Below are 12,180 nucleotides of genomic sequence, written 5' to 3' on the forward strand. Positions count from 1 at the left end.
AGGACAGCACTCAAATACCCCAGATCCTTAGGACTGTAGTGTTTTTCTCCAAAGCTTCCGGTTTAAAATTAAATCTCAGTAAATGTGAACTGTTACCTATACACAGTTCTACTCAATCCACTATTCATGGTATTCCAGTTAAAACGGTTGTTAAATATCCATCCATCCATCCATCTTCTTGACCGCTTCGTCCCTTTCGGGGTCGCGGGGGTGCTGGAGCCTATCCCGGCTGCTGATGGGCGAAGGCGGGGTACACCCTGGACAGGTCGCCAGGCTGTCTCAGGGCCTCAATCACAACCATCCACTCTCACATTCACACCTAGGGACAATTTAGAGTCACCAATGAACCTATGAAGCATGTTTTTGGACGGTGGGAGGAAGCCGGAGTCCCCGGTGAAAACCCACGCATGCACGGGGAGAACATGCAAACTCCACACAGAAAGGTCCCAGCCGGGAGTCGAACCGGGGCCTTCTCGCTGTGAGGCAAGAGTGCTAACCACTGCGCCACCGTGCAGCCCCTTGTTAAATATCTTGGTATCAATATTTCTAAAGATGTTACAGTATTAGAGGAGACAAACCTGTGGAACACCTTAGAGAAATGTAAGGTCAATTTGAACTTATGGTCACAGCAGGACATTTCTATTTTTGGAAGAGTTTATCTAACAAAAATGGAATGTCTTTCAAGATTTATTTATCCTGCATATTCTTTGTCTGTACCTAAACAAGCAAGAAAAGCAATAACTCAGGTCAATTTTAATTTTATTTGGAGAAATAAGACTCACTACATGAAGAAGGAGACAATAATCCAAGATTAAAATGATGGTGGGCTGAAGGCAATAGATTTTGAAAGTTTAGATGGTCTGATAAAAATAAACTGGCTTAGATCTTTTTTGAAGGATGAAAAAAGTTTGTGGTTCCATTTACCATCCAAAATCTTTTCTGACCTTGGAGGGGTCAGCTTTCTATTAAAATGTGATTACGATTATAACAAACTGCCTGTCAAATTTTCTAATTTTCATCAGCAAGTTCTGTTGTACTGGAAGCTAATATTTAAACACAATTTTAGTCCCCATCAAACCCCGTTGTGGAATTCACGGTATGTTTTGTACAGAAACAAATCCTTGTTTTTAAAGAACTGGTTAGATAAAGGGATATGGTCAGTGTTGCATTTGATGGACAACAGTGGAAAGATTTTACTTTTTGAAATTTTTTGCAATAAATTTAACTTAAATTACAGGAAAGAATACAATAAAATAAATAAATCAATTCCTCCGTCTTTAATTCAGTTATCGTCCCCTGTGGGTCAACAACAAGTGTCAATACAGCTCCCCTCATCTATCACCAATCCTCATATTTCAAATTCATTTCTAAGAGCTTCCATAGTATAAGAATTGTTTTTAAATCCATCCAGGATAAAGGTAATTTCACAGTATTACACCATAGAACAAGTAGTTAAATTAAGATCAAATTTGATAAAACTCCCAATTGCTCCAAAATTGAAAGAGATTCATTTTAAAATTCTAAATTCTGTGTATCCTTGTAAAGAGTGGTTAAGGTTACGATTTGGGTTTCAAGAGAATTCTTGTGCTTTTTGTGAGGAGGAAATTGAAACCATTGATCATTTGTTTTTTGAGTGCAAATATGTTGGTTGTTTTTGGGAAGAATTTTATTTTTGGTGTTCATCTAATATTGAAGTTTTAGTTAATTTACAAAAGCATGTCATATTTTTTGGTGTAGTCTCTGATGATAGACAGTTTGATTTAGTGTTCAATGTTTTGCTAATTTATGGGAAGTTTTATATTCACAAAAGCAAATTTCTTAAGATCAAACCACTATTCAATGTATTCCATAAAGAATTTTGTCTATATTTCAAATCTTTGAAGTACATGCCAAGTAAAAAAGCAAGGACACTTTCATTGAAAACAATAATCTGAATGTAAAGCCCTAGTGTTATTTCATTTGATTACCATTCTGTATATCTATTTTATTTATTTATTTATTTTTTGTCTGTCGGTTTTTTGTATACCCTTTTCTTTAATTTTTTTATGGTTCAAAATGTTGTTGTAAATTTTTTTGGAGTGCCAATAAAAAAAAACAACAAAAAAAAAAACTTTGGCCTTCCTGCAACTATTTGCACTTCCTATTCTTCCCATCTACTTCCTATTTGGAACACAAGGGGGTGGGGGTCACGAGAGAGCACGAGAGTTCATTTCTAGAACAGGAGAGAGAGAAAGAAAATGTATTTAATTTAACCACAGGTCAAGTATCCAAATGGAGTTCTTATTAATTGTCATCATAAATTATAATTATATTAATTATATATGAAGTTCTGAGATGTCCCAATGTTTTCTTTACTTAGTCACTCGTCTTAGAAAATAAACTCTCTAAAGTTTGTAAACTGAAGCTGTTTCACTCAGAAACTACAGATAGAGAGGGTAAATATAGATTTGTTTAAAACATCTTAGGATGTAAAACAAATCATAATAATGTTCCTGTCAAGTGAACTCAGATTCTGTTAGAAACTGCTTATTCTGTCTCTGAAAAAACATGTGAATAGTTGAAGATTAAAGCAAAGATTTCAACTTTTTCTAGAAATCAAACGGTAAAATTGTAAACTGTGTTAGCAGCTGTTGCTGTCATTGAATTCTAGATGTGTTTATTATGGTGGAAATGAACAAAATACAGTAATGAAGAAATACCTTTTTTAAGGAAAACATAATTTTGTTCTTATTTATTTTGCAAGTTTTGCATCAAGACAACTTTAGTTTATTTCTGGATTTAACAGTTTCTCTTGAATCATTGTTAGATTACTGATTAGTGTCTGAACAAACCAAAACTAAATGACATTTGACCTTCTGAAAGTGGTCAACAGCAGCAGATGGTTCAATAGGAGTCGCACAAAAAACAGGGAATCCTCAGCAAAGATTCACACAGCAAAAACTTAGAAAAGCAAAAATACCCTGAGTTTAAGAAAAAATGTCTTGATTTCTGGTTTGGAATAAAATGTATCTTATCAAGAAAGTTGTTTACATCAAAATAATCTCTGTTTAAAGAAGCATTTCATGGTAAATAGATTAAAAAAAAATTGGTTAGAATATTTTTCTTATCCCACTGATATATTTTTTTCTTGCCTATCTAAATGAACATTTTCAAACTTTTAGAATTTAATAACTTATTTTACTTATAATAAAATAATCTCTATTTTACACAGAAATAACCCTTTAACACAGAGGCGCCGCCACTGATGTTTAAACACAAAAATCTTCAACGTACTGTAGCTTTTCAACAGTTCACACGATGATTCCAGTAAAGGAGAAAAGCGGCTTGTCGGGCCGCTTTTCTCCTTCACAATCTACTGGAGTGATCGTGCGAACGGTTGAAAAGCTACAGTAAATCAAAGAAAACACTTGAGCTCCGGTGTTTAAGGGTTAATTATTAACATTCACATAATCTTTCTTATGGTTTAAGAATAAATGCAACTAGAAAAGTTGCATGACCTGCTATGACTAGCATTTTCGCAGGCTGCGACAATGCTAGTGTGAATGCTTTTTTCAGAATCTGGTCGCTGAAAATGCTGAAGCAATTTACTCTAATTGCTTAAGGGTTTGATGAAAAAGCAAAAACTATTTGTAAAATGCTAAATTTGATTAAACACTTGAAATTTTGTTAAAGAACTATGAAAGACTGCTGAAGTTGGCCTCAATCTTTGAAAAGTTGATAGTAAGTTTGCATAAAAATCCTCAATACATGCTAATTTTGCTAAACCATGCAGTGTGTTGCTTAAATATGATCTAAACTCTAAATTAGCCCAAAATCCCCAGTAGATGCCATTTTAGCCTAAAAAGCTAGCACAATGCAATAAAACTAGCTCAACTCTAAAATTACCTATAAATGCTCAGTAAAAGTATTAATAAAGAAATAAATTAAACATTAGCCTGTTGCTAAAATATTACGGTAGGTAAACTCAAAAGTAGCCCAACAGACCACAGTCTAACTAATTAGTGTAACTAATTAGCCCAAACGTTAGCATACGGATAAAATAAAATTCAAAATTCGCATGAAAAAACCTCAGTACCAAACATTTCAATGTGGGCCCATATGGTTTACCTTTGGGCTGAATTGGTGGGCCCCAGGTGGGTTTGTCTGCAGGTTCCATGGTGGCCCCGCCTGTGTTTGCTCAGACTGGCTTGAGTGGGGACTCAGGAATCTGGCTCGCTGGGCAGCAGAGATCACTAACTTGCTCCGCTGCCCTCCATGCAGCTTGTTAGCTCTCTACTCTTTCCAGCGGGCGGCTGGTTAGCGTGGGACCCAGACCACTGGGGCCACCATGGAAGCTGCGGACAAACCCACCTGGGGCCCACCAATTCAGCCCAAAGGTAAACCATGTGGGGCCCACATTGAAATGTTCGCTGGATATATTTGCCAAAAATGTTAGCATGTTGATAAAATATTAGCTAATTTCAAAATTATCCAAAAAAAACAAAAACAAAAACAACAACAAAAAAAAAACAGTAGATGCAAAATTACCCAAATTAGAGAGCATAAACTAATTTAACTACTCGATGTTGTTAAATTATTATTTAAACTAGATATATAGCATAGCCTGCGATAATGCTACTGTGAATGTTGTAAGCTGAATTTGGTCGCTGAAGTTGCTAGGGCTGATAGCTGAAAATGTTGAAACTGATAGCTGAAGATGCTCAAGCTGATAGCTGAAAACGCTGAAGCTGAAAGCTTACCAAAATATAAGCTAAATACCAAGTTTGCTAAAATAATTTCAAAATGCCTTAATTTTGCCAAAACAACTAGCATAAAAGATTGCTGAAATCTCTGAAAGTGTGAATACGTTTATTTTTACGTGCCCAGAAATGTACAGAAAGGAGCAGGAGAATCACTATAGTGTGAATGCTCACCAAGCATTCACACAGATAAACATAAAACAAGACATTTGACAGTTTTATGAGGAAACAAAGAAGCTTAAATGAAATATTTATTTCGTCACAGGAGAAAAAAGTGAAAATGGAATGTTTGTGATAAAGAATGATCCTAAAATAGGAGAAGTTCCGTCTGAAATGGCAGCTGACGGTTTTCTTGTTGTCTTTAACGAAGTTGTGTACATGTTATTCAGTGCAGGAGGATCCTTCGTTGCTGACCGCTGAGAAAGCCTCTGAACGCCGGCTCCTCCACTGAAGTGAAAGCATCATGTCTGTCTCTCTTTGCTGCAGATGCTCGCTTGTTGTGACTGAGAGAGCAGAGCTGAAATATCAGGAGGCTGAGTGAGCTCTCCACCAATCAAATCACTCCCCAGCACTCAACACATGGAACGCTGCGTCCCTCCACTTCTCACCTGGACTCCGTCTGATGAGGTGCTGAGCTGACTCTGGAGCTGGTGTCTGCGGCCGTTTCTCTTCATTTTTAGGTAAGCTTGATCATGTTTGAACTTTAATCAAAGTTGGTAAATCAAGGATGGTAACATTGTCTCTGCGGCTGAAGCGTGTGCTTTTTTTGAATCATGTGGGAACGTTTGTATAAAACTGAAGTCAAATTTGAAGCTTTCATTTGATGAGTTTAGTTTTTCTCCTAAGTTTACAGCTTTGACTTTCATAAATGTGGCAGAGTATTCCAAACAAGCGGCTCCGCCTGTGTTGTCTCTTCTGTTTTTTCACCCCAAGAGGCCTGATCTCCTGGAGATGGCAGACCTGACTCACAGATACCATGGCAACTTTCCACCCAGGCGAGCCACCCTGTATCCACGGGGAGAGGGGGGCCTGGCCCGGCAGACGCCGGAGACTGTGTCACCCGAGACCGGTCCAGATATGGCAGCCGTAGCGGAGGTGGGAGCCCTGTCAACAGACCAGGTGATGCATACAGCACTGAAGACAGTTTTAGAGAAGTCCATAGCAGCTGCACACTGCAGCTGAATACGTCTACATTGTTCAAAACAGATGAGGGGTTTTGGACCCTGTGAGATGGAGGAGCCAAACTGCCCCGAAAAGAGCATGAATCCAACATCCCGGGGATGGGAAAAGCCTCCTGACAGAAGTGTAAAAGGTCTATTGAGGACAATCAGGTAAAATGTTGAGAGTTCAACTCAATGAGGTCTCAAACACCTTCTAAGGACTCAGTTATCTTGATTGTGATTGGCTGCATTACATCATAAGCTGTGGTAAACCTGTGACATCAACCAGTAGCTACTTGACCTTCAGACCCTCAAGGGCCAAAGGAGAACAACAGATTTTTGTATTTCTGACCAGAAAAAAATATAACTATTTGTTTTATTTTCCTGTTCACAAGATTTACATTTAAAAATGTTTACATTGATCATTTGATCACAGATAATACAGTTGTGCTTAAAAGTCTCACTACTCCCGAAGAAATGATGATTTCTTGGTCAATTTTCATACAATATCAATGATAACGCAAAACTTTTTTTTCCACACATAGTTAGTGGTTGGATGAAGTAATTTATTGTTTACTCTCTTTAAATCCTAATGACAACAGAAACTTCCCAAATGATCCTGTACAAAGATGACACACTCCAGTTCTTGTATTTCCTTCTTCTGCATCAATAACATCCTGAAGTCTCTTGTGGTCGTTGTGGACGAGGTTCTTTATTTTCTCCAACGATAAAGCAGCTCATTCTTCTTGACAGAAAACCTCAAGTTCTTTTAAATTCTTGGTCTGTCTTGCTAGAACGACCCGTCTGAGATCTCCCAGAGTGGATCTATAATATTGAGGTCAGCAGACTGAGACACTCCAGAACCTTCACCTGATTCTGTGTGACCCAATGACAGCTGGACTTGGTCTTGTGTTCTGGATCGTAGTCATGTTGAAATGTCCAAGTGTGTCCATGTTCATCCTCTGAGCTGCAGAGTGACAGTTTTCCTCCAGGATCTTCTGATAACATCCTGCATTCATCCTCCATCAGTTCTGACCAAGTTTCCCAAACCATCAGCGGTCCACCTCCGTGTTTCACGGTAGGAATAGTGTTATTTTCATCATGGGTCTTGTTGACTCCATTCCAAATGTAGAGTTTGTGGTTGTGACCAAAAAGTTCAGTCTTGGTCTCATCACTCCAAATGACTTTGGTCCAGAAGTTTGGAGGACTGTCTCTGTTCTCTTTAGTGAATTGGAATCAGGTATTTTGAGCTGTTTTCTTCTGCACTCGACCATGCAGAGATTTTTCTTTGGGTATCTCCTTCATCTGGAAACATCCACACCACAGTTTTCAGAGTCCTGGATCACAGCTGAAGTTATTTGTGGGTTATTCATGCATCCCTAATGATTTTTCTGGCAGAAATTTTGGTGAATCTGGTTTAGTTTCAACAGAACTTCAAACGTTCCTCTTCTTGATCAAAGTTTGAACTCTGCTGTCTGGCATTCTCAGTTCCTTGGATATCTTCTTATATCCTTATCCTGTTTAGTACACTTCAGTTACCTTTTCCCGTAGATCTTTTGACCAATCACTTTAGGTTTCTCCCTGACTCAGGATCCTGAAATGTTAGTGTAGCTGTGGATGAAGGTTGAAGGTTGGTAGTCCAGAAACTCCAAGACCTTTAGTACACACATTGATTACAGGTAAACGAGTCACATGTGAGGATGGTTACCTTTAGCTGTCAACCAAACCTTTTTGTTTCAGTTTGTGTTCATATATTCAGAACAAGTCATTAGGATATGTAGACTTTTGAACAGGATCATTCGGGAAGTTTCTGTTGTCATTATGATTTTAAAATGGGTAAACACACTTTTTTTACCAATCAATGACTTCACCCAACCAAAGATTTTGTGTTATCATTCATATGAAAAACAACAAATGATTATTTCTTCCTGGGTATGTAACCTTATGAGCACAACTCTACATAAGAGTGCAGTAGATGAACCCAGATTTAAGGTTGAAATGTTTTTTCCAGACAGACTTTTTCTCCATTTTATTTCTGGTCTGCAAATCAGAAATTCCCAGTAATTTGAGAAAAAAAAATCCAGTTTCAATGTTTTTCTGTTTTTTGCGAAAAAATGAGAAGTATCCCTTTGCAAAAATGTTGAGTAAATAGTTCATTTGCATTTATTAAAATGGTTCATTGCAGGTGGAATGGTTGGCTCTCTCATATTTTCACTTCACCCAGTCTGGCCCTCTGTAAAAAGTTTGGCTCTAAGTTCTTCTTTGTTTGTAAATCTCAAGTATCAAAAAAGAAATCCTGCACATTTAAAGACATGCGGATCATTTCACGTTGGGGCATTATCTCTTTTCTTGAAGGATTTCCAATAATTTCTTAGCCTGATCAGAAATATTTTCTTGGAGCAACATTTCTGTTTCACTAAACTATCCAAGGAGCCTTGATTTGTCTTCACAGGATTCACCCAGAAGCCCAGAGGATTCTGGGTAAATCCTCCATAGCAGTGGTGACCCTGGAGCGTCTGAACTTCCAGTCAGTGAGCTTGTGGTCTCTGCAGCCTGTGGTGTCTCTGCAGAGGCTGCCAGTTCAGGCTCATGCCGAGCCACTCATGGAGGAAACAACGACCTCTCCTGAACAGGTACAGAGATGAAGGCTCACGGGACGTAAGATGAGGTTTATTCACAGATTTAACCCGTTCTTTATTTTTGCTCCTAAGCCTGTCGAGCAGAATGGGTTCAGTCAGGAAGAAGCAGAGATGTTTGAGATCAGTGAAACATCCACTGAGTCAGACCATCTGAGTCAAGCAGAAACCGCAGCAGCATCCTGGACTGAACCGGTCTGCTCAGACTCCGCCTCCTCTGAAGAACCCGAGCAAGACTCAGGCTTTGACTGCGACTCTAATCCAGACCTGCCATTTATCCTGTTTGACTCTGGCTCTGATGGGGGAGAAAGTGACTCAGAAACGTTTTACTTGGATCCGGATGCTAAGCAGGCTGTGGTGATGGAGCTGGAGCCGCAGACACAAGAGGCTCCAGACACACGCCTGCAACTGGAGGATGAAGCTGAAGGCAAATGTGAAGCTGATGGAGTGGAGGTGGAGCATGGGGAGGAGCAGAAACCCGAGCTCTGCTGTGCCTTTGAGCTGCAGCTGGAGGCTGCAGGAGGAGCTGTGGAGAGTGAGGATTTCTGTGCAGTTTGTCTAAATGGAGGAGAGCTTCTGTGCTGCGACCGCTGCCCCAAAGTCTTCCACGTGTCCTGCCACATCCCGCCGCTCACCAGCTTCCCTCTGTGAGTGCAACAACACACACCTGTCACCTGTGACACTGGCGGATAACAGTGACTGTGACCAGAGTGCTGCTAAAATCAAAGTTATGATTCTCTTTATGAAATAAAAAAAAACATTTTTTTCTGTGGAGATAAACATTATTAGGTATCCAGAACAACAGCAAATACTGTACAATGCTGAAGTGAAAAAAAAAAAAACGTAAATTCCAATTTTTTAAATCAACAAATCCATCCATCCATCTTCTTGGCCGCTTCTTCCCTTTCGGGGTCGCGGGGGTGCCGGAGCCTATCCCAGCTACTGATGGGTGAAGGCGGGGTTCACCCTGGACAGGTCTCCAGTCTGTCTCAGGGCCTCAATCACACACACATTCACTCTCACATTCACACCTAGGGACAATTTAGAGTCACCAATTAACCTATGAAGCATGTTTTTGGACGGTGGGAGGAAGCCGGAGTCCCCGGTGAAAACCCACGCATGCACGGGGAGAACATGCAAACTCCACACAGAAAGGTCCCAGCCGGGATTTGAACCGGGGCCTTCTCGCTGTGAGGCAAGAGCGCTAACCACTGCTCCACCGTGCAGCCCTAAATCAACAAATTATTTGTGACATTTACAAAATATTTATTACATCAAAAATAGGAAATACACACTACAATTGGACACCAACTTTGTATGATTGATCAGGGGTCACAACCTTTAACACTAAAAGAGCCATTTGAGCTCGTTTTCTACTGTTTAAACCCTAGAAGGAGCCGCATAGTCTTACTTTAAGAAATTTGAATTTGCATTCATGACCTTTTTTTTTTAATAAAGTCTTCTTTTGACACGAACAAAGCAAAAATATAAAAAGAAGTTAGCATCTCTCAAAATATGATTTTTTTTAATTATTATTTTGACAGAAGCTCAAATAACTTAATTCTTTTCAAAATAAAAGACGCTCTGCGCCAAACAGGGTCATCTCAGTGCAGTCCTAGACAGCTATTAACCAATATTGTGCAGCATGAGATAATATGTGCTTTTAACTCATAAAAGATCAAACTTTTTACCAAAGTTTTCCATATAAAATCTGTTCATTCTGGAGGTAGAGTTGATCAAACAAGACGTCTTCAGGTCAACAGGATGTAAAAACCTACATAGTTTATCATCTATGTGAACCTCAGACATCAATTTATACATTTAAATAATATAAATTAAATTAATGATAATTAAGTAATCATTAATTAAAAAAAATGCTATTTTATTTTTATTTATTTATTTTTGTTCTTTTCTCCTCTTTGTCCTCAGCAGTCTTACTCTGCTGGGTTTTGTTATTTTAGTTTGGGGTTGGATCTTGGTAGTCTTAGTTTTCAGGCTTTGTTTATTTGTTTTCTTTAGATAGTTTTGGTTAGACAGCCATTATCAGGAGCTGCTGACTCTGACAGTCGATATGTCTGGGTCAGCAGTCTCCATGACTTACTTTATGTTTGACCAAAGAGCCACCATGAAGAGATAAAATAACCACATGTGGATCTGGAGCTGCAGGCTGCTGTGAAAGATTAAGTGTAACTACAATAGCATGTTTATACTGAGGAGGCCAAGGTGGGTAATAGAGTTGGGCATTGCCTTGGTGACTTCATGACAGAGTATCAAAATACAGACATTACAAAATGAAAGCAGTGAGCCAGCTGGTGCTTCTCGCCCCGGCTCCACTGCTCCAGAGGGGGGGGGAACCCCTCTGCGCCCGCCACCCTGGTCAGAGCTGAACTTCGTTTTTTAAATGGCAGCTTTTCTGTTGGCTTTTTCTCCATAGCAACTATTTAATTTTGTGATCGCCTGATGGTGACGAACAAGTCGATGTCATTATTAGAAGAGTCAGCAAGAGCAAATTTTTGGATTTCCTTGACAACTGAGGTTTTTCTTTGACCACACCCACATTCCTAATATGTATATATCATATGGTATATCGTTTCTTTTCTTCTCAAACCAGGGATTCGTGTGTTACATTTTCACAGTGTTCTGGTTGAAAATGTGTGAGCAACAGGGAAACGCCACTTCAGTGAGCGCTTTACGCTAAAGCCGTTCAAAATCCACAAACTTTCAAACCAACATTTCTCCCAAATATCTTCCCAACGATGCTTGAGGAATTAGGAAGTGATAGGTAGAAATACTAGGACGAATTTCAATGTGTAGATGGTAGCAGAGGTGATAAGATATCCTCACCCTGAGGTCAAAGGTCATAATATTTCAGTTGAGGTTGTACATTTAACATGGTGGTGTGTAAAAAAAAATGATGAAAAAAAAAGGAAAAAAAATAAAAATAAAAATCAGGATGATCAAGAAAATGCTCTGACCAATAGAATGACTGAGGAACAGCTGTTTCTCTATTGAAGTCTGTGGGATTTTGGCTTCTTGGAGGCAGCAGGCACTTCCTGTTTGGAATGTCAAGGGGGAGGAGTCAATCCAGAATTGTCAACCATCAGAGTCAGCAGCTCCCTGATAATGGCTGCTTAACCAAAACTACCTCAAGAAAACAAATAAACAAAGCCTGTAAACTAAGACTACCAAGATCCAACCCCAAACTAAAATAACAAAACCCAGCAGTGGAAGACTGCTGAGGACAAAGAGGAGAAAAAGAACCAAACAAAAACAAAAACTAAACCTAGGGTGGGCCCTAAACCTAACCAACTCCTCCCCGGGAAACAGCTAACAGGCAGCCAAATTGGATGGCTCCCCCTTCAATTTCATTGTAATTATTGCACTTACCTTTCTGGGATGGGGTGGTCCTGGTGCCCTGCCCCTGGTGAAGCTGTATGGAGTGTGCATTACCCCGCCCTCTGATGGAGGGTAGGGTCCGAACGCTTGTCCTCCTAAACCTAAACCTCAAACCCAGCAGCTGCCTCCTGCTCTGCTCCCTGCCTGAGTGGGTGGGTGGGTGAGTGGGTGAGTGAGTGAGTGAGTGAGTAGGTGAGTGGGTGAGTGGGTGAGTGAGTGAGTGAGTGAGTAGGTGAGTGGGTGAGTGGG

At 39.6% G+C, this 12,180-nt stretch overlaps 1 protein-coding gene across 1 annotated transcript in view; it reads left to right on the forward strand.

The window, feature by feature from the left end:
• Positions 1-4,163: 4,163 nt before the first annotated feature.
• The window catches only part of LOC112151803 (transcription intermediary factor 1-alpha), an 11,509-nt gene continuing 3,492 nt past the window's right edge, over positions 4,164-12,180 (forward strand). Inside the window, exons 1-6 of the mRNA XM_036212169.1 lie at positions 4,164-4,376; positions 5,226-5,419; positions 5,673-5,858; positions 5,946-6,070; positions 8,352-8,532; positions 8,611-9,182. Coding sequence (XP_036068062.1) covers positions 5,691-5,858; positions 5,946-6,070; positions 8,352-8,532; positions 8,611-9,182 — 1,046 coding nt within the window. The 5' untranslated portion in view covers positions 4,164-4,376; positions 5,226-5,419; positions 5,673-5,690. The remainder of the gene's footprint in view (positions 4,377-5,225; positions 5,420-5,672; positions 5,859-5,945; positions 6,071-8,351; positions 8,533-8,610; positions 9,183-12,180) is intronic.

Source organism: Oryzias melastigma, linkage group LG6 (assembly GCF_002922805.2).
Source record: "Oryzias melastigma strain HK-1 linkage group LG6, ASM292280v2, whole genome shotgun sequence".
In the NCBI taxonomy this organism is placed as follows: Eukaryota; Metazoa; Chordata; class Actinopteri; order Beloniformes; family Adrianichthyidae; genus Oryzias; species Oryzias melastigma.